At 39.8% G+C, this 23,966-nt stretch overlaps 1 protein-coding gene across 3 annotated transcripts in view; it reads right to left on the bottom strand.

The window, feature by feature from the left end:
* Positions 1–23,966, bottom strand: part of atrnl1a (attractin-like 1a) — a 217,906-nt gene that overhangs the window by 142,653 nt on the left and 51,287 nt on the right. For all 3 annotated transcript variants that reach the window (XM_079635196.1, XM_079635195.1, XM_079635197.1), the window contains 3 exons: positions 18,643–18,797; positions 1,004–1,088; positions 565–776 (listed from right to left, as the gene is read on the bottom strand). In XM_079635196.1, the coding sequence (XP_079491322.1) occupies positions 565–776; positions 1,004–1,088; positions 18,643–18,797 (452 nt within the window). The remainder of the gene's footprint in view (positions 1–564; positions 777–1,003; positions 1,089–18,642; positions 18,798–23,966) is intronic.

Raw genomic sequence — 23,966 nt, 5'->3', positions numbered from 1 at the left:
ATTTTACAATATAATTTATTTCTGTGATGGCAAAGCTACATTTTCAGCAGTCACTACTCCAGTCCTCTGTCTCACATCATCCTAATATGCTGATTTGGTACTCAAGAAACATTTCCTAATATTATCAATGATAAAAACAGTTGTGTTGCTTAATATTTTTGTGGAAATTATGCTAAAAAGTGTTTTTTATCTTATTATATGGCCCGCTGAAATTCTCGATACTGATTGGTCAATCACAGTACTCTAGTAGTCATAATACAAAAATATTTGACCACAAACTACTTAAAGTCCAGGCACGTAGTTTCCTGGAATGTGATTTTATTCATTTATTTTTGTCAAATATCCTTGTTTTAGGTGGAATAATGTAGTCAACCTGTACCACAAAACACACCCCTTCAGGGTTCTGTGACATGCTAGACCCACTTTTACAGACTCCTGGGAATAAGAAATTAATTCAATGTGAATGTATGGTGAAAATACTCAAAAATAGCTCCATAAATAACCATAAAAGTAATTCTGCGTAGCCGGTGTTTAACATAAGCTTTTAAAATGATAGGTTCTTACTGGTGCGCGCAGGGCAGAAGGAGGCAGGCACACTGTCATTAGCACGGCTGGAGTCCCAGGGTACACAGCGTTCTTTGATCCAGGCGCAGCGAACACCAGGACCAGCGCTCTGACAAAGATCCACCTCCAGGAAGGCCTCACAGCTGGCAGGCTTATACACCAGCACATCGTTCAGAATCACACCAGAGAAACCACCAAAAACGTACATTGAGCTGAGTGGAAGAGAAAACAGACCTTTTCTGTATTTCGACCCATTTGTATTGCCAAAACAATTTTCCAAAGGAAATGAGAGGATAAGGCCACACATTAGATTTTTCCCCCGACTCATGATGATTTGTTTAACCAAGTTAAATTTAGTGGAAAAAATAACAACCTGGGCACAGGAAGAGCGCATACTGATGGTATCAGTGAATGGAAAAAGTCCACATCAAGAACTTACCCATTACTGACAACAGCTGTGTGTCCAAAACGGTTGACATCACGATGAAGACTGGGATTTGGAAGAACTGTCCACTCGTCACATGCTGAAAAGCACACATGCAAATAAATGTAAAATTATACACATACATACATACATATAGAGATAAAGCATTACTTAATTTATCAATATTGGATGTTCATTTGATAATGCTAATTTCTTCTATTTTTACATTTACACTACCGTACAAAATTTTGGGGAAGTGTGTTTTTTTCTTATTTTATGTTTTTGAAAAATACATCTAATGCACACCAAGTCTGAATTTATTTGATCAAATATACAGTAAATATATATTTTTTGAACAGTAGTGTATTTTACCTTTGCCACCAGCATCTAACATCCACTTTAATCTCAAGAAGAACTGATAATTTATTAACATTGTAAAAATTATTCACTTTTACTATTTAAAACAATTGTTTTAGTTTTTTAGTTAATTATTTTTCATTGATTTAGGAAATGTGGCAATATCGGCCAGAATTTTATATCAGTGCAGAGATATTTTACTCATCAGAAGTGAAAGCCACCGCAGCAGTGTACAAAGCACTATGTAAACCAAACCCTTTTACTGACAGAGACATCTGTGTGTTTTGAGCTGTACGTGTTTGTCCAGGTTACATGAGCTCTGTGGCATACATTTCTCCCAGGCTGCCAGATCGGACACACTCTCGGCTCGTTACACGCTCTTTAATTCAGTAATTAGCCACACTCATGTTCAGTTAATCAGCTAGGGAGAGGAAACCAAAGACTACCTTTACATTCTACAGGCTTTCCTGCTAGTAAACGTATCAATGTGCATATATACAGTGCTATGCATAAGTTTAGACACCCATGCTAAAGTTGACTAAAAAGAGGAATAAAAAATCATCTTTTGGAAATTGAACTTAATGCCTTAATTTAAAAAAATAGGAAAAATCCAACCTTTAAGGACACCAATTTTCTTTGTGAAAGAATAATGTATCGTAAATAAATAAATGTTCTTCCTTAAAATACAGGGTGCATAAGTTTGGACACCCCTATGTTAAATTCCCATAGAGGCAGGTAGATTTTTATTTTTAAAGGCCAGTTACTTCATGGATCCAGGATACTCTGCATCCTGATAAAGTTCCCTTGGCCTCTGGAATTAAAATATCCCCACATCATCACACACCCTTCACCATACCTAGAGATTGGCATGGTTTTATTTCAGTTAGCCTAACAGCTGGTTTGATTTGCATTGAGAGATGATCTTATGGAAAGTACTCCATGCCAATCTCCAGGTATGGTGAAGGGTATGTGATGATGTGGGGATATTTTAATTCCAAAGGCCAAGGGAACTTTATCAGGATGCAGAGTATCCTGGATCCATATAGTAACTGGCCTTTAAAAATAAAAATCTGCCTGCCTCTATGGGAATTTAACATAGGGGTGTCCAAACTTATGCACCCTGTGTTTTAAGGAAGAACATTTATTTATTTACGATACATTATTCATTCACAAAGAAAATTGGTGTCCTTAAAGGTTGGATTTTTCCTATTTTTTTAAATTAAGGCATTAAGTTCAATTTCCAAAAGATGATTTTTTATTCCTCTTTTTAGTCAACTTTAGCATGGGTGTCTAAACTTATGCATAGCACTGTATACACATGCAGGTGTGTCAAGAAAAGTCACAGTACATACACACCGTTAGCAACCCCTTGTGAACAGATGTTTTGTAGCATGAGATTCTAATATAACAGAACAATAATATACAGAGCAGCATAGGAAAGACTGAGACATCTCACAGCCTCCCTACAGCACCACTAATGACAGCAGCAGAGATTAACACCACACATTACAGCCCTGCATCACCAAGATACCACCAACACAACATAGTGCAGCCTTGTATCACTGATATCAAAATAACTTCAGAAATCACTCCCATTTCACCCAAATTTTACCCTGTCACTATTTAAAAAAAACGCTACAGTTCAGATGTTTGGGGTCGGTATGATTTTTTTAATGTTTTTGAAAAAAGTTGTTCACCAAGGCTGCATTTGTTTAATCAAAAATACAGTTAAAGGAATCAATCTAATTGTAATAGACTGGGTTTCTTATGTTTGGGGTTCTCATGTTGTGAAATGCTGTGATGTGATTAGTTCTTAAGGTCACGTGACTCAGTGTAATCAGGAAGCTCAGAAGTGAGCGGCAGAGCTGTGTTGTATGTATGCGGCTGTTCTCTGTCAGTTCTTCAGTAAACGTTACTGAGTTATTACAACCACCGTCTTCAGTGTTTTATTCGGACCTCAAGATATTACATTGGCGACGAGGATGGCGCTAATAGGACGAGTGGAAGAGTTCAAGGAGTCGCGGGAGGATTTCGCTTCCTACCTGGAGAGATTTGAACTATGGCTACTGGCAAACGAAATAAAAGCAGAAAAACAGGTCAGTGTATTCTTAGCGTGCATTGGACCAGAAACTTATGGACTGCTGAAGAACTTGGTAATACCAAAGAAGCCCGCAGAAATGACTTATAAAGAGTTGACGGACACATTGAAATCACATTATCAGCCGAAGCCTTTGGTCATAGCGGAGAGATTCCGTTTTCAAAAACGTGATCAAAAAGAAGGAGAGTCAGTGACGGATTACATAGTGGCAGTAAGACAATTGTCGAAGGATTGTGAATACGGAACTCATTTAGATGACGCATTGAGAGATCGCCTTGTGAGTGGACTGTCCGCTGAATCGATTCAAAGAAAATTACTGGCGGAAAGAGAGCTGACGTTTGCCCGAGCATGTGAGATAGCGTTGACAATGGAGATGGCGTCGAAAAATTCTCTTGAAATCTTGGGAAAAGTACAGGCTGCAGCTGTAAATCAAGTCTCTAAATCATATCTTGGAAGCAAAGGACAACGCCAGTTTAGACATGGAAATGAGAATCCAAAACTGAAAAATTATCAGGAAGGGGACAGCGAACAAAGATGCTACCGTTGTGGGGGAGGGGGACACTCACCTCAGGAATGCCGATTTAAAAATGAGAAATGTCATGCGTGCTCCAAGACAGGGCATATTTCCAGAGCATGTCGGAATAGGAGACAGACTGCCAAGGCCCAGTACGTGGAAATGGAGGATCACAATGTAGACAGTGAAGATGACCCGTTAGGGGTTTTTACAGTTTACATGGCATCCAGTGGAGATGGAGGCATTAAAGTTAATGTGAAAGTGTGTGAGGAGGACATTAGTATGCAGTTGGATACAGGTGCGGCAGTGTCTCTTGCATCTGAAGTGTTGCACCAAAATAAGTTTCCGCATTTACCCATTGAAAAGTCCAACATCAGATTAAAAGCGTACTCCGGAGAAATAATTCCCCTTCTTGGCTATGTTCAGGCACCAGTGCAGTACGGGGACCAGAAAGCTACACTGCCTCTCATCATAGTGAAAGGAAATAGGCCGGATCTGTTTGGCCGAAATTGGTTAGAGAAGCTGACGCTGGACTGGAGGAATATTTTCACAATCGAAAAAGGAGTTAAACACGGCGACCCGGAATTACAAGCAGTACTGCAGCGCCACTCTGTGGTGTTTTCGGAGAAGGTCAGTGCCATAGAGGAGTTCAGAGCAACAATAAGAATGCAGCCGGATGCGCAGCCAGTCTTTTGCAAAGCCCGGCCGGTGCCGTATTCATTGAAAGAGGCTGTGGAAAAAGAACTGGATAGGTTAGAAAAAGAGGGAATAGTTTCCAAAGTGGATCGTAGCAAATGGGGGGCCCCGATCGTAGTTGTACCGAAGGCCGATAAATCCATCCGCATCTGTGGGGATTACAAGGTCACGATAAATAACCAGCTGGAAGTAGAGACTTATCCCCTGCCCAACACTGAGGATTTATTTGCGACTCTAGCAGGAGGGAAGTGGTTCTCAAAGTTAGATCTTTCTCATGCTTACCAGCAGTTGAGATTGGACAAAGACTCGGAAGAGTATTTAACCATTAATACTCACAGAGGACTTTACCGCTACCATCGTCTCAGCTATGGGGTTGCCAGCACACCGTCAATTTTTCAATCAGTGATGGACCAGATTCTACAAGGGCAAGAAGGGGTGACTTGTTTCCTGGATGACATCTTGATCACAGCCGACACAAAAGCCTTGCACTTAAAAAGGCTGGATGCAGTGTTGAGCTCTCTTGCACGCTATGGTTTGAGAGCAAAGTTGGCCAAGTGCAGATTTCTACAGTCAAGTGTAGAGTATTTGGGGCATCGGATAGATCAGGAAGGCCTGCACCCCACTCAGCACAAAGTGGAGGCTATTGTAAATGCCCCAAAGCCCACAAATGTCTCTGAGTTGCGTGCTTATTTGGGGCTGTTGAACTATTATGGCCGTTTTCTGAGAAACTTGTCTAGTGTGCTACAGCCATTGCACACTCTGCTAAAAAAAGAGGAAAAATGGAGCTGGACACCTGCATGTGAGGAAGCCTTCAAGAAAGGTAAAGAAATGTTGCTGAGCAGCACGGTTCTGGTACATTATGACACAGAGAAGCCGTTGAGATTGGCATGTGACGCATCCCCGTACGGGGTGGGGGCAGTCATTTCTCATGTGATGGACAATGGGGACGAGAGACCAGTTGCGTTCGCCTCGCGTACTCTTACGGAGGCCGAGCAAAAGTATGCGCAAATAGAAAAAGAGGCACTGGCAATCATTTACGGAGTGAGGAAATTTCACAAGTATCTATATGGACGCAAATTTACCCTCATCACTGATCACAAACCTTTGCTGGCTATTTTGGGGCCAAAATCAGCGGTGCCTACATTGGCAGCTTTGCGCATGCAGCGCTGGGCGTTGATTCTCATGGCTTACAGTTATGAGCTAGAATACAAAAAGTCGTCGGACCACCTGAATGCTGATGCGATGTCCAGACTTCCCGTGACCGGGTTGGACAACACAGCGCAGGAATCCAACATTTTCTACTTCTCACACGTGGAAGAGTTGCCAGTAACCGCTCAGGACATAAAAGTAGGCACCAGTAGAGATCCGTTGTTGAGCAAGGTTTGGAGCTTCACCATGAATGGATGGCCTAACTACCTGAATGATGAAAGCCTGAAACCGTACTTTCTCAGGAGGCATGAGCTGTCAGCCGATCAAGGTTGTGTTTTGTGGGGTCTCAGAGTCATTGTTCCTCAAATGCACCGGCCGCAGATTCTCAAAGATCTGCACCATGAACACCCCGGCATCTGTAAGATGAAGGCCCTAGCTCGCAGCTATGTAGGGTGGCCAGGGTTGGATGGCGATATTGAGAACTTAGTCCAAAACTGTGCTGTGTGTCAGGCCGTGCAGAAGGTACCTGCAGTGGCACCGCTCCATCCCTGGCGGTGGCCTGTCAGAGTGTGGCAGAGAATCCATCTGGACTTCGCGGAGAAGGATAGACAGTACTACCTGGTGATAGTGGATAGTCATTCTAAATGGCTGGAGGTTTTCCACATGACCTCCACAACGTCTAGCCGAACCATAGAGGTGTTGCGCAACCTATTTGCTGCATATGGTCTTCCGGAAGAGGTCGTGTCGGATAATGGACCCCAGTTCGCCTCCGCAGAATTCAAGCAGTTCCTTGACAAAAATGGAGTAAAACAAACTTTGGTACCACCATATCATCCAGCATCGAATGGAGCGGCTGAGAGGTCGGTGCAAATATTGAAGCGGTCTCTTGTGAAGCAGGTTCTGGACGCAAGTGGACAGCCCAGCATCTCGCTGCAGCACAGGCTGTCAAACTTTCTGCTCATGTATAGGGCTACGCCGCACTCAGTCACAGGTCGCTCTCCTGCTGAGCTGTTTTTAAAGAGAGAGATTCGCACCCGGTTCAGTCTTTTGAGACCAGATCTGTCGCGCACTATAGAGAACCAGCAGGCAAAACAAAAGCTGTATCATGACAAAGAGAGACTGAAATTGAGAGAGTTTCAGGAAAACGACCAAGTCCGAGTGAAAAATTTCAGGGGAGGAGATGAGAAATGGACTGCCGCGACTGTCATAAAGCGCTTAGGTCCTGTGACATACCGTGTCTGGGAAGGAAACAGACAGCGGTCAGTTCATGTGGACCACATGCTGTGGAGAAGAGGAGAACTCAAGGAACGGGAGTCATGTGCACTTTTTGAGGGCCGAGACTTTACTTCAGAGGCTTCACCAGAGCCTGACCCAGTATCGGCCTGCGGAGTGAAACTGCCGGACTCCGACTCCTCAGAGAAGGGAGTCTGCCTGGGTCCAGCACTGTCAGGCAATGTGACGTCTACTCCGGGCAGCCATAACAGCACCACTGCTGTATCTTCCGGAGTGGAGCCAAGGAGAAATCCAGAGAGACTCAGGAATGCTCCCAAGAGACTGGACTTGTAAGATGTCAGATAGAGGCAGGGTTTATATAAAAAAAATATATATATAGTTGAAGTACTGTTCCTGGTTCAAGAAGAGCTAGTAAGTTAAGGTTGTTTATTTTTTGGTAAACAGGGTTTAATATTAAAGGGGAGGAATGTAATAAACTGGGTTTCTTATGTTTGGGGTTCTCATGTTGTGAAATGCTGTGACGTGATTAGTTCTTAAGGTCACGTGACTCAGTGTAATCAGGAAGCTCAGAAGTGAGCGGCAGAGCTGTGTTGTATGTATGCGGCTGTTCTCTGTCAGTTCTTCAGTAAACGTTACTGAGTTATTACAACCACCGTCTTCAGTGTTTTATTCGGACCTCAAGATATTACACTAATATACTGATTTGGTACTCAAGTAATGTATTATTGTTACAATGCTGAAATGCTGTGCTGCCTAATATTGTTGTGGAAACAGTAATACATTTTTTCAAGATTAATTTGAAGAATCAAAAAAACAGAATTTATTTTAAAAAATAAAAATAAATGTGTTTACTGTCTCTTTTGATAAATTTAATGCATCCTTGTTAAATAAAATAATTGATTTCTTTAAAAAACATTTTGAAATTGCCCATTCATGAGTTCGTACTTTTGTAGTTCTTTTTATGGTATGTGTAGTTCTTCAGTTTCTAATGCTAATTAGTTTCAGGAGTCTCTTGTTATCCTATGGTTTTCTCAGTTATTAAACCATGTGTTCAGTCATGTGTTGGGGTATTATTGTTCGTGTGCATGTGCCTTTATAGTTCATGGTGTTACGGGTCAAGGTCAAAAGCTACGCCTCATACTGTATCATGTGTTTCACGGTCAAGTCATGGATACGCATCACATTTTGAACCTTTAAACACCTTGTTACGGTATCTGCATTTAGATCCAGACTCTTGCTTGACTTTTGAGGCCTTGTTACACAGACCCCATATAATGTATGTTTAAAATAATATGTTTTTTAATATATGTATACTGAGTGTGTGTGTAAGGAGCATATAATAGAAAAAAATCATCTGGTCTTTAGCAGGTCTTAAAATTAGGTAAATACAACCTCAGATGAACAACAACAAATTACATTACATGGTGTCATTATTTATTTAACACAAATAAAACCATGTGTAACAACACCATTTGATTAATTTGCTTGCAGAACCACCTTAGCAGCGATAACTTGAAGCAATCCTTTTCTGTATGACTTTATCAGCCTCTCACATCATTCTGGAGGAATTTTTGGCCACCCTTCTTTGCAACGTTGCTTCATTTCTTTGAGGTTTGTGGGCATTTGTTTATTGCACAGCTCTCTTAAGGCCAACATAATTTCAATCTGGTTGAGGTCTGGACTTTGACTGGGCCACTGCAGTTTTCTTTTCTTTTTCAGTCATTCTGATGTAGCTTTGCTGGTGTTCTTGGGATCATTGACCTGCTGCACGACCCGATATCAGCCATGCTTCAGCTGTCGGACAGATGGCCTCACATTTGACTCTAGAATACTTTGGTATACAGAGGAGTTCTTGGTCAACTCAACGACTACAAGGTGCCACGGTACTATGACTGCAAAACAACCCCAAACATCACCCCTCCACCACAGTGCTTGAAAGTTGGTATAAGGTGTTTGTGCTGATATGCTGCGTTTGGTTTTTGCCAAACGTGATGCTATGCATTATGGCCAAACCTCTCCAATTTGGTCTCATCTGTCCAAAGGACATTGTTCCAGAAATCTTGTGGTTTGTTCAGATGCAACTTTGCAAATCTAAACCGTGCGGCCATGTTCCTTTTAGAGAGGAGAAACTTTCTACTGGCAACCCTTGCAAATAATAATAATACATTTATTTTATATAGTGCCTTTCTACAAACTCAAGGTCGCTTTACAATATGATTAAGGCTGGGTATCGATTCAGATGTTACAATTCGATTCGATTTCGATTCGCAAGCTCTGAATTCGATTCGATTTCGATTCTCGATTCAATTTAGATTCTAAATTTGATTTTGATTCGACTCTTAATATAGATTTAATACAAATTGAATCATGAACATAAGTTTACAAGTGATAAATTAATAAAAAGAAATCGAGCTGCAAACCTGTACAGAACAGTTGCAACCCTTTGATCAATCAGGATCCGTTATTTTATGTTTAAGATAAAACAAACATAAAATCTCACAGCATTCGCTGTAACTTGGAGACTGCAAGCCTATGAACAGTGTAGGAAAACTAATACTGGCTTTTGGGTGATATTTATAAAAAAAAAAAAAAGAAAAGAAAAAAAGACGATTTTTGGCCTTTGAGAATCGATTTTGAATCGACCACATTAATCGAAAGAAAAAAAATTGCCCAGCCCTAAATATGACACAAATAAACATGACAGTAGACAAAGGAACAGTACAGATAAACCGAATAGGTAACAATTAAACTGAAAAGATAAACGTGACAAGAATCAGATCATTACGTCAGGGATCAGAGAAACAAGAAGAAAAAATAAATGTTTTAAGGTGGGCTTGGAAATCACAGCCTCCTCAAAACATGTCATACTTGTTCAGCCTTTTTCTAATAAGCTTCCTCACTATATGGACTTCAAATTGCTTGGAAATGGCCGTATAACCCTTCCCATATTGATGTCAGCAAAAATCCCTCTAAGATCATTGCTGATGTCTTTCCTCCTTGGCATTGTGTCGACACACACCTGAAAGCTCTAGATCAGCAAACAGCAAAACCTCTGCGTTTGTAAAGTTGGTCACACTTGCTGATGATCAATTAATCAAAAGGCATTTGATTAGCAGCACCTGACTGCTACTTACCCTCTTAATTCCTATGGAAGCAGTAAGGTGTACTTAGCCTATGTTTACACGTGGCCGGCTATTTTCATAAACGGACTTTTCACCCCTCTCCGTTTTCAAAAATAACATTGTGCACACCTGTCAGTTTTCAGAAAAGTGTTAGTTTACACGAACCCGTGTATATGCCGTCAAGAGCATGCCAAACCTGTAGGTGGCAGTGTAACGAGAAGCTCAAGCCCACGTTAGCCAATCAGAATCCTGAAAATAGTCTCATACTGTGACGTCGGCTGCCTAAAACTTTTTTTCTCAGTATACATGCAAACAAAGTTTTCCAAAATCTCCACTCTGGCCGGAGTTTTTAGAAAGAATCGTTTTCAAAGGTGAATTCTCCGTTTGCGTGTAAACGAAGGGCACAAACTAAGGGAAATGTCTCCGTTTTTCAAAATAACCATGTACGTGTAAAAGGGCCCTAGTTTGTCACACATGGCTTCTCCATTTTGGCTTAAAAACACAGTGTAATATGTCATGTGTTGTTGTTCATCTGAGGTTGTATTTACCTAATTTTAAGACCTGTCAAGGACCAGATGATTTTGTATGTTGTATCTGAGACATAAAACCATACAATTCAATAGGGTGTCCTTTCTTTTTCTCATATATATATATATATATATATATATAATATATCAGTTTCAAAAGCCATCACATACTTTCAATGTCGACACAGACTGCCACAGACAGCATTAATATGTAAATTTGGCATTTACCCCTCAGAGTACTCAGGCAAAGTCAAGAAAGTGTGGCCAGGTTGCAAACAGCACACTTGAGTGCAGTACTGATCGAGCTACTGTTTAACTAAGGTCACACCTGCATCCACACAAAATTTCATCTCAGAAAACAGAGCAAATGTAACCCTGGATCACAAAACTAGTCACAAGTTGCACGGGTATATTTGTGGCAATATACAACAATACACTGTATGGGTCAAAAATTACGATTTTTCTTTTATTCCAACATTAGGAAATTAAGTAAAGATCATGTTCCATGAAGATATTTTGTAAATTCCCTACCGTAAATATATAAAACATTTATTTTCATGAGTGAATGCAACACAATCGTGAACATAGATGAACAACTTTAAAGGCGATTTTTTGCACCCTCAGATTTTCAAATAGTTGCATCTCGGCCAAAGCTATCCTAACAAACTATACATCAATGGAAAGCTTATTTATTCAGCTTTCAGATTATGTATAAACCTCAATTTTAAAAAAATTTACCCATGTGACTGATTTTGTAGTCCAGGGTCTCAAATGGCCACACAAAAAGGATTTAGCTAATCTCTTGAGTCCTGTAACCCTTACAGCTTAATTAATGGACACATTAGGAAACGTGATAAACAAAACATTTTCCTGGAATGTCAGTAGGAGTTAACTCATTATTCAGATATAAAAATTCTCATGCATATGTAGTTTAAACAGTTGTAGAATGATGGGAACACCCTGGCATTTAACTATATCATACACCTTGACAACATGCAGCCTATTAAGTGCTGTGGGAGCTGCTTATGAACAACCTATGAAGGCTGTGAATCACTATTGGAGTGAATTGAAAAGAAATACCACCACTATTTCCATCAAGCTAAAACTGATGTAGCCTAGATGAGGGGAGATATGTCTTTAAAAACCTTCATTATTCTGTTTATCAGTTTTAAAGCTTTTTGTAAGTGGCCTCTGAATCACACAGAATTGCAGAAGTCCGTCACAGAAAAATACCTTTAAAGGGGTGGGTGAGTATGATTTCACTTTTCTAACTTTAGTTAGTGTGTAACGTTGCTGTTTGAGCATAAACAACATCTGCAAAGTTTGAACAAACGACTGGTATGGACTACACAACATTCCTCTCGGGTTAATCACCAACCCTAAAATGTACATAAACCCCGCCCCCGGGAACACGCAGTCCATGATGAGAAGAGGAAAAGTTGTCATATAAGAGTACATTTGTGAGTCAGCTCAAACTTAAGCATCCGTCTTTTCACATGCAATAGAAAGTCACTCTGTGTGCATCTCACAACAGTTCATATACGAGCGATTTAGATTACCATGACAGAATATGCTATTTGAAGACAGTTAACTCCACATCAGCAACATAAATTCATCAACTAACCATTCAGAGACGTCCTGTTGCATTCTACATGTTGTCACTACTTCTTGAGTCTCTCCATCTTTGTCTGACTCTGGTTTAACATTAAGAACAGTTAACAGCCAGAACAGTTTCTGTCATTTTAGTGTGTCTGCGTGAGGTAATCGCAGCTGCTAACACACACGAGCTCTTGAAACCCCGCCCTCTGCAGCAGCTCATTTGCATTTAAAGGGCCAGGCACAAAACGGTGCGTTTTTGCAAACCCTCAAAAAGTGACTTTAACATGCTATATAAAAATATCTGTGGGGTATTTTGTGCTACAACTTCACACACACACTCTGGGGACATCAGAGATTTATTTTACATCTTGTGAAAAGGGCATTTTACGGCCCCTTTAAAGCTATATAAATCGCTTTGAGAAACATTTACCTGTATGCATTTGCAGATGCTTTTATCCAAAAGACAACATTTTAGGCCACCACACAGATTTCAATCAACCTGGTCCAGACCTCTACAGATCTAAAGGTGACACTCATATTCTCTCAAATGGTAAAACTGCTCCTGATAGTTATCGTTGGCTCTGCCTAGATTTCATTTCCTCACAGGATATTGGCTCAACTCCCATAGCTAATGTACAGGAGACAAAGAAACAGAGCGAGGAAACACTGGATGACAAGAGCAGATAGAGCAGAGGTAGAGAACAGTAGATGCAGTAAAGGAAACCAAACCCATTTTAATTGCAAGCTTAATAAAATATGTTTTTGTGCTGAGGCAATCTGCTACCTAGTCTGTTGGTTGTATTAAAACAAAAGGAAGAAAAAAAACACTGATTCACAACGCCTCTCAGCCAGAGTGCTACAATTTTAATTAGGGTTTATTTTCCCTGAATCTAATTAGAGGTACGAGAGTTGGGAAAGACATGGCAAGAGGATACGCAAATGAAAACCGTTTTCTGTGTCATCTTGAATTCAGTCCCTCATTGCAAGAAATATTGCATAAAAAGAGCTAATACTGCCTCCTCTCCCCTTTAAAAGTTGACTCGGTCAAAGAAAGAAAGAAAGAAAGAAAGAAAGAAAGAAAGAAAGAAAGAAAGAAAGAAAGAAAGAAAGAAAGAAAGAAAGAAAGAAAGAAAGAAAGAAAGAAAGAAAGAAAGAAAGAAAGAAAGAAAGAAAGAAAGAAAGAAAGAAAGAAAGAAAACACTCATGCACTTATTTTTCAAGTAAGTCGAAGTTAGTATTGTGGCTTTATGTGTGGTCAGACACTTGAATCATTAAATTATTAACATTTTGCCCAAATGGAGTAACAAGGTTTTTCACCAGCGAATGTCAGAGATTTGTGTTTTGTCAATCATTAACGGAATCTAATGCATCTGAAGGTCAGCATTACGTTTTCATCAACTTACAGGTTATTGTACAACTTACAAGGTTATTGTACCTATAAGGGCGCTCAGTTTTTACTGTCGTTTAATACATTTGGCCAAAATCTTGTGTTATAAAAGATGAGGTGCTATGTACAGGCTGTGATGGCTATGATTAGAGACTCTTCTCGGCTCCTCAAATGCATAAAACATTTGCCTTTACAATCATCATGTTATTTGAATAATGAACTTATTCAAAGAACCAGTTCTTTATTTACACTTGCACTGCAAACAAGCAGAGACAGTCTCCAAAATGAGTCAGCACTTCATTCATGACTGAGGCCGGTAAAGCCACTGTATGCGGTTTTGCTGACAGTTTGAGGATCAAATGGAGTCGTGAGGTTTAGTCACAAGCTCTAGTATAAAGCTATTTAGTATAAAGTTCTATTTAAGCTTCGGAATAAAGTATAGGCAAAAAAAAAGTTTAAAAATACCATTATTAGTAACCGGTATTTTTTCTAATCAAACTGTTTTGTTACAGAAGGGACAGAAACGTTAAAATACTGGTTCTGTTCGGAGAGAATGGATTGATTTTTTCTTCTGTTTTTAAGCCCTGATAAAAACAATGAAATGCAAACTCAGAATATTAAGCAAACCTGCAATAATTCAATGTTAAATAGCACAAATATAATTTATATTTAATCTCACTTTATTAGCCAGTGTCTTTGCTGCTGACCTTCGATCAACCATTGGGGTTTTCTTATTTTCTTTTTTTTTGCTGCGCCCCTACTGTACAGGCATGAATTCGCATTTTCTTCAGCCTATGGCTTATTCATTCCACTTTTGGTGAGAAAGGGCCTATACATTCCATTTCTGCATTTCACAAGATCACAGTGATACATTTATGGTGTAGCCAGCCAAATCTTAAAATCGAAGATTACAAAACAGATTTTTTGCAGCCTTAGGGACAGAATACTGAATTTGTTTTCTGGGGTTGGCATTATTTCCATTCTTTTATTACAGGTTTTTTTTTTTTTTTTTTTTTTTTGACAACACATTTTAAAAGCAATCCAAATTTAAGTTGTATTTATTTATATATAGTTTATGAAAAAAAAAAAATGATGAAACAAATAAATGGCGTAGTGTTGCCCCAAAAATATGCTGTCTGATACATGTTTTATACTGTTATGAGAAAATTGAGACTTTTCTAGTAGTATAAATTGCCAGACTTAATGCTTAATATAAATCTAAATTAAATTGAGCTTTTACAAATTGAAAACCTGTACAAAGTTGTAGTAAGCTTTATCAACTCAAAAGTGATTATCTACTTTGCGAGTAAATTGAGGCAATCGGTTTCTGCAGATTTTCAATGCCAGTAAAAGTCAGTCAACTTAATATATTTTATAGTGTTGCACCAGGCTTTAAAGTGCCAGATGCAGTGAAAAGCTGGTTTGCAAAGCAGTGCGCTTCAAAATGAGCATAATCACTGCACTCAATGTGAACATAATCAGTCCAATAAACAGTAATACAAGTACAAACCGCATTTTATGCAGTATAAAGTCAAGAAAAGAGTCTGTTCATTACTTCAGGACTGAGAGGTTGCCCTTTGTATCCACAGCAGGAAGAACAGAAGACCAACAGTTACAAGCAATTGTACAGGAACATTTCCAGGAAGCCTGCTGGTGATTAGAAAATGGCCTAATTTGCTACTTTAATGATTTAAGCGAGTGGAGCAGATTTTAGGCCAGTGCTTTAGTGATGTATATTTGGACAGACTGCAGCCGGTACGTGTAAAGCCAGTCAAGGCTGTCCAAGCAAACTTGTGCAATCAGACAAAGTGGCTTGGGCACACAGAGCCAACCCAGACTCAAGCCAAAAAATGACCACTCCCTGACACCAGAACAGAACCAGCACAATCCACAGAGTCCACGAGCCCTTGCCTTTACTTGAGCTGCAAAACACAGTATAAACATAGTGCAGTGGAGAAGCGCCAGGTGGAAGTGAAAGTTGCCACTCTACTGTAGTAAACACTGTGGGAGGAATTCGCTAAGAATGAGCACAATCTCTCATCCTTTCTTTCACACTCCCTCGGCTCCACAACCTCCTTGTCTAAGGTACTGTAAAAGATTCATAAAATAACAGACACCATCTGGCCCGCTGGCATTCGACTGCTTTTTATGAGGATTTAATGATGGCTAAATATTACTGTCAGCACTGAAAGGAACACTTTAAATCATTCACTGATATTCCTCGTAAAAGTCTCCCATTTAAAAAACCCACATTAGCCAAAATTGCCAAAGGCCGTAGTAAACCTACGTGCGCACCGCTCTCCATTGGGATTGTAAGCCATAGAGAATATCAAACAACAGTCGTAAAATTCATTGTTGGCTTGCAAGGAATGGCTGAAATAAGTTGTGTATGTTAATTGGTGTTTAATATTTCAAGGTAAGAGCAATGTAAAACACAACGCACACTCTTTGGTCTCCGTGTCAGACAATAATAAATGATTATTTCAAGTGTTGTCAAAGTTTACAGTGCCTGACTCTGCAGAAGAAAGTTTCGTGAACTTGCAAGGCCTACAAGCAAAAAACATTACGTACGTTTTTTTTAAAAAAAGCTCTGTGACCAAGCTCCACTCGGTGAATGAAGAAATGAATGTGTACCACTCCACCACATACCCTCAGACAGATGCCTATGGCCAGACATTATACCACAGAGGTCAAAGGTTTCAGAAGCAATCCATCACAGAGGTCTTGCCTTGAGAAAGGTCATACTGAGGATATCTGTAAACCTACGTTAGCAGCCCCTCAGCTGAGTGTATGCTTACAGATTTACAAATGATCTGCATGACTGGAGCAACACACACCTACATGCTCCGTTCCAAAACCCAACGAGCCACCTTGCTGTCATGTTTGTAGCCTACATTGGCAGCTGCCTTCTAAAGCTCAAAGTATACTTCGGTTTTTATGTGTCAGCATAGTACGTGCACGGCCCGATTCTTCAAACCATGCACACTCTCTATATGCTCAGCTCGCACATGTGCCTTGAATTTTTTTCAGTTACAATGTGGTAACACTGAAGAGACAGAACAAAAACAACATCAAACTACTGGAGATGGCACCAACAATATACATCTGTGTTGACAAGTGCTTGTGTGACTGGGTTATGAGTCTAATTTAACTCTTTCCCCACCACTGACATTTATGACAACACTTTCCCGCCATTGAGTTGATCTGGCTGTCCATGTTTTCACTTTTATACTAGAGGGTGCTATTATGCATCTTCTGAAAGAGTACAGCATTTCCGGATCCAAAAACAAGCGAAGAAGATGGTCTGTGTAAACCAGAATGAGCGGATAGAAGATTGCTTACGCACAATTAAGCTATCGGGATTTATTCAACAGCATAAGTAAATATCGAACCCACAAAGAGCTACACGACTTTGCAAGCTATGGGATATTGATGGACTCCATCTATGTTTTGATCATTGTTCTGAATCCAATCTGGACAAAGTCTTTCACAAAAATGCTTTTTTCTCAACTTTTTGTTTGAAATGTACATCTACATTCAAGTGTTGATAAAAAATATAATGAATTAATCATTTTACAATGCTTCCTTCACATTTCGCAACACTTTCGAAGTAAAATGTCCAGTAAGTGGTGCTAAGCATGTTCAGTTTTATCTGAGACAGAGGAATGGGAGTCTGGCAATGTTTTCAAAAATGATCAAAAATGAAAGGTCAGGTGAGTGGAGCTAAAAGGTCAATGCTCTATCATGTTAGAAAATAATGTACCACCTACGCTAACCTGACGCTAAACCTAACCGATATTGTAACAAAAGCAAACATAGGACAAAACTATTCCATTTCAGTTTGCTTCTACAAGTCTTCGAGCTCTTTTATTGTGATTCATGTTTCACGAGACTCGTACCCGAGAGCTCCCAAGTGCTACCAAGCAAGTTTACTACATCAGAATAGCCTTTCATATGAAGCTAGTTATGTGACGCAAACATCAAATACAAATCATTAACTATAGCAAAAGTGTTTTGAGGTCATAACATAGTATTGTTCAAGGATCTGTCCGAAAATAAGCATTCATCGATAATCTGTCCCTGTAATTATCATTTGTATAGGTATGTTTTTGAAGTTGTGCAAAAATATAAGTAGAGGAAAGTTTTTCCAATGAAACTAGGATGCCATTTAAGTTATTATTATTATTTTTTTTAATTGTTGCATTTGGGACATAATTGACATTTTGTGTACCATCTTTTCATTTTTTTCCTGATCAACACAGTGCATTCTTGGATTGACTTCAGAATTTGACTAATAAAGGAACCTTAGATGGCAGCTAAGTTATACCATTTGAACAGGTTTTCGAATCTTGAGCATATGATGCCTTAAAATGCTGCCTACATAGAGTTCCCTTGGTTTTGGAACAGAGCCACAGACACTTAATTTCAAAAAGGGAAAAGTGAGAGCACTGACGAGGTTGGTATGTAGTCTATTTAAAGGTTTCTACACTGGGAGGTCTTCCAAAAGGGTACCACCAAAGATTTGATTACAGACGCCACACATGCAGTCATTGCATCCTGTATGCGTCTCGCTTGCATATGTCGGCAATATTCTGGGAAATTCCATTATGACTCAACTGTGCATTCCAGTAGATCTTCCCTGGCTTATCAGCTTTCTGTAATGAACTGTCAGTAATATCACACTGCAGCAGCTTGAATGAAACAATTTACAGTAACTGTACCGCTGAGTGTGCGTGCATTCTGTATCTCACAATACGTCACTGGATCCATGCATACTCAAGAGTCATAAATCAATGTATTTGGTTAACAAATCCAAAGTGCTGGCAGCGTATGTTATAAAACATTATAAAACGTGAAGTGCAAAAACATCCAAACATAGGCACTATTATAATTTTTATGAAGATTTGGTGAATTTTTGCTAAGGAATAAGGATAAGGAAGATAAGATAAGGAAGGTCACAGGTAGTCCATACCTATATCATAGGAGAGGAAGTCTGAGGAGAAGCATTTGGCCCCGTTACTGAGCGAGGTGTCATTATGAGTGTTTCCCCCGAACACCAGAAGAACTCCACTGATCAGCACAGCGGAGTGGAGGTATCTTGCCAGGCCGCTTTCCTTCAGAATAAACCTGGGGAGAGGCAAACACACATCTCATTAGCTATTGTAATGCAGCGTGTGCATGAGTGTTTAGCTTATGGGATGGAACAGTTGGTCTGAAGGTCACTCTCCACAGGCTAGGTCAGATACACAGACGGACGCCATCAGTAATACGGCACCACAGAGACATCTACCCACACACACGTGTATGCATAAGTGCACTTGTGCACACACAATCACAAACTCACAAAACTTATATTGTGAGTGCAACACATGAAGAACCAGTCGGTATTTACATTCATTTAAGTCTCACAAGTCTTAAGTACAAAATAACACAGTAACAGTTTGTTTTGAATTGAACAAGATGTAATAATAACTTGCGTATTGCGTAACCTGGTATTAAGATGTGTTTTGGTCGATCAGATCACAGGTAAATGAGGGAGACATCCTCGTTTACACCTGGTGTTTTAATCCATCTCTTTTATCCACTTTCAACCACTTCTGGCCTGATTTATTTGAGGGGAGGGTCTATGGGTGGGTGAATGCATGGCTTTTTCAGATCTTTCGATCTAATGGATGAAATGAGCTCACGCAATTTATATATGAACGCGACCGGAGACTAGTGTTAATTTCGTCAGACGAGACGAGACGAAATATGTTCGTCAACGACTTTTTTTTCCATGACTAAGACGAGACGATGACGAGACTGCACTACTGTTCAAAAACGCTGACTAAGACTAAATTAACATGCATTATTGTTGACGAAAAAAGACGAGACGAAAATGTTTTGCATAAAATAAAAAATAAGATAAAATCTCTCTTCATTTTCGTCTACAATCGTCTCTGCTTTTTCATCAGCTGTTACGCCTTTAAAATATTCCGAATGAGTTCGCGCTGTTGCAAAAAAATAGCCTCCTGGAAGTTCCGGGAGTCTCCCGCATATTGATAGCGGCTCACTGATGCCCACGAATTAGTTAAAATCTCCGGAATCTAGAACGAGCGCGCCCGCGAGACAGAGACTGTGCTCCAAACCGCGTAGCGCGTGCACGGCGGAGAGAGAGCAAGAGACCGCGCGCGTGTGCCTCATGAAGTATCATCATGAAAAAAACTCAGCACCGGGGAGCACCCCAATATGAAACGTCTTCCCGCGCCTTTGTAACTTCAGTCGTCTGTTGGGCCCCAGATTTTGAATTGTGTTGGTTAAAATAAAATACTCTTCAGAACAGGTTCCTCATTTGTAAATGTGTCTCCTCAGAAATTGAAAACCAGACATGTTTAACAGTTGCATTCAACAAAAATCATTCAACAAGTGTATTTTGTCAGGTTCTGACATTTAACCAATATTTGAGATATGTGAAACACTTTTATACTGAAATGTTAATCAGAAATAATCTCAGTAATAATGTGTTATTAAAAAAAAAAGACTATTTTTTTTACTAAAACTTGACTAAAATGAAAACACTTTTAGTCGACTAAAACTTGACTAAGATACCTTAAGTTCTCTTTTGACTAAAACTAGACTAAAATGATGAGACTTTTAGTCGACTAAAACTAGACTAACAAAAAAAGATATGTGAATGACTAAATATGACTAAGACTAACAAGGACATTTGGCACAAGACTAAGACTAAGACTAAATTAAAAATAGGTGACAAAATTAACACTACCGGAGACGAAGGAAAAACACATAGCAGCATCTTTTGTTTCTGCTCTGATAGCCTTAAGCGGGATAGCCTCTGACGCCGAAAGCGGGAGCGGTGAGAGAATATTGTGCTTGGTACGTTTTTCGTCTTCAAACCAAACTTAGGTAATTTTTTGTTTTGAAGGTACAGCCAAAAAAGTTAAAATCATGTCTGGCTAGCACACTACCCATGATGTTTGCAACAGTAGGCGGAGAGAGTTGGCGGTCTTTTGCAGATGTTCGAATGCATTCGACCACATGAACGTCTACACTACGAAAGCAGTCCGGTCAAATGCGTTTTCTTAATCTTAATACCAGGTGTAAACAGGGCCTAACGAGATTCACAATATTCCAGTAACTGTTTTTGATTCACTGAAAATAATAATTTGTTCAGGAATCGGACTACACTGGCAATGCTAAATGTTTTTGGTCCTCTAAAAAAAAAAAGAGCCAGCTCCTAAAAGTTGTTCAATCGTGTATCAGACTACATGGGACTACACTGTATTCGGATTAATAAAAAATACCCTGTTTATTTGATTCATTTGTTCAGACTACTTAGAACATCATACTACAATATTCATGAACATGTCCAGTCCGCATGGATGGACTAAAGTACATTTGAGGAGGGAAAAAGGCTCACAAATAATACTAATATACAAACTTCTATAAAACACTTTCATAAACACACATTTGAGAAATTAGTTCACACCAACTAATGTTCATTTTTTAATTCCAACTAAACTTCCCTTCACAACTGACTTTTCTCTCCCTTTTAAATTCTTCCCTAAATTTATAACTTCAAACAGGCAAAATGGGTTCCTAAATTCGTTCACCACGTCTCCCTTTTGCTTTCCATCCAATCTGTTTTCTCTGTTTCAACCTCATTGTGATTGTGTCTGTGAGGATAAGCACTCTGTGTCACTCTGCATCCACTCAGCACTCCTCTCTACACTCTGTCAAACACCCCAAGCCATGTAAGCGAAGCGTTGTTTGATGCATTGTGCAGCTCCTTTCACTTGCTTTGCCAATCAAAAGCCAGAGAGTGAGGAACGCACAGTGTGTGCATGAGCGAGAGATCCTCATATTTAAGGGTTAGAGAGCTTTTAGAGACAGGTTTCACCGTTAGGCCAAGCAAAGAGACAGTAAATATAAAAGGCAAAGGAAAAAAAACTGGGCATGCGTCTCGTTTTTTTAATGTCTTCCATCTGCAAGCACAGAAGACGGTGACGTTCTAAGAGAAATGGATACAAAAGCTTTCTTTGTGCAGCCGACAACTTTTAAGTGAACCGTCTTGAAAAGTAAAAAAAAAGCGTGAAAAGTAACGAATGCGAGAACGAAACCTCAAATTAACTTTTACCGCTACTTTGTGTTTTGTCTACGCTCCAAGAAGGGTTCCCTAGCATTCATAAAAGCATTGGTGGTACCTCTGAGTTCAATTGTAGGCCAATGCAATGTTCATAATAAAAACAAATGTCATAACCTTTCCAAGGTAGGGTTTTAGTAAAAGGGTAAATAGTTTAAATTCGATACAACTTCCTTGCTGAATAAAACTTTTAAACCAGACTAAGCTGGTACTTAGCTGGATCATACCTTTTTTAAATGGCAATTAGCTGATCTTGGTTGGATTAAACTGGTCTCCCAGTATGGTCTAGCTAGTCTAAAGGCTGGTTCACACGGCAGGATAATTAGGCCGATTTTAGCCCCGATTCACCCCTTCCGACAATCTTAAGGATGCTCTGATTATCGTAAAATAATCTGATCAGATATTCCTGCCGTGTGTGTTGTGTTAAGACTGCTCTCGTCTGCTCGGAAGGACGTCGGGACCGCTCCGGTCTCAAATCGGGGATATCCAACATGTTGGATTTTTTTTTGGCCCGATTTCTCCTCGTGTGTGGTGTGCCCCGGGGAGAAAAGAGCACGCAGCCTGTGGACTGTGGCATGTAGCCAATCCGAAAGTGAGGTGACGAGGCAGCAAGGAAGCACCGGGAAACAAAATCAAAACAGTCTGCGGCATGGCGCACCTGAAAGTCCGGTGGACGTCGGAGGTGGAGGATAACGGGGGGTTTTTTCGGTTAAAAACAAACTACAAACTATCATCACTGCATCCTCTTCATCCGCCATGATTGTTTACTCTGAGGTCACGTTTGTTCTCGAGGGATTTTGCGAGATTTCCCATCTGACCTGGGAATGCTCAGGAGTCAAATCGGTTCGTGTGTGATGTGTTGATTTTGCCGTGTGGTTGCGCACCACACACTGTACGATCAAAACTGTTAGACCCGTGTTTTTTTATCGCCGTGTGTGGGGTCTCTCAGATTTGGAAAATCGGCCGACAATTTTAAAATCGTCCCGTGTGAACCAGGCTTTAAGCTTTTCTAGCTGGACAGACTAGTGTTTAGCTAGAAAGTCAAAGTTGCTCTTTAGTTTTAAAGGAACACTCTGACTTTTTGGGACTTTAGGCTATTCAACTTATCCCCCAGAGTTAGATAAGTCCATACATACCTTTTTCATCTCCGTGCGTGCTATAAGTCTGTTTGACGCACCCACCGCTAGCCTAGCTTAGCACAAAGACTGGATGTAAATGGTTGCAGCTAGCATACTAATCCAAATAAGTGACAAAATAACGCAAACATTTTCCTATTTACATGTTGTGATTTGTATAGTCACAGAGTGTACAAAAAACAAAGTCACATGAGACACAGACATATTTTAACCGTATAAATACTGGGAACTATATCCCCTGAATATAGGGCGGAGTGATAACCGCAGCACACCCGAGACGCGCTCTGAACGAACTCTCTGCTCCTCACCATGGCGCGTCTCAGGTGCTGCGGTTATCACTCCGCCCAAGTAGCAGTGCTTCGCCTTCAGAGAATATAGTTCCCAGTATTTATACGGTTAAAATATGTCTGTGTCTCATATGACTTTGTTTTTTGTACACTCTGTGACTATACAAATCACAACATGTAAATAGGAAAATGTTTGCGTTATTTTGTCACTTATTTGGATTAGTATGCTAGCTGCAACCATTTACATCCAGTCTTTGTGCTAAGCTAGGCTAGCGGTGGGTGCGTCAAACAGACTTATAGCACGCACGGAGATGAAAAAGGTATGTATGGACTTATCTAACTCTGGGGGATAAGTTGAATAGCCTAAAGTCCCAAAAAGTCAGAGTGTTCCTTTAAAATGGTCTCCCAGCCTAAAATCCCCTCCCCTCTAAAACCAGCCAATAGACCAGCCTGACCAGGCTGGCAGACCAGTTAAAACCAGAAAACCAATGACAGAATTCTGTCATAATTTACTCACTATGTCATTCCAAACCTGTATGTTTTTTTCTTCTTCTATGGAACATAAAAGAAAATATGTATTATTTTTTCTCAAAACATCTTTTTTTTTTTTTTTTTGACATTCTTCTAAATATCTTATTTTGTGTAAGAAAAAAACGTCATACAAGTTTGGAACAACATGATGGAGAAAAAAATATATTTTTTTCTACCCCTTAATTATTTGTATTTTTTTCAC

Source organism: Phoxinus phoxinus (genome assembly GCF_949152265.1).
Source record: "Phoxinus phoxinus genome assembly, chromosome: 14".
NCBI lineage: Eukaryota > Metazoa > Chordata > Actinopteri > Cypriniformes > Leuciscidae > Phoxinus > Phoxinus phoxinus.
The sequence above is the reverse complement of the archived record's forward strand: the minus strand, read 5'-3'. Positions and strand labels throughout refer to the sequence as shown.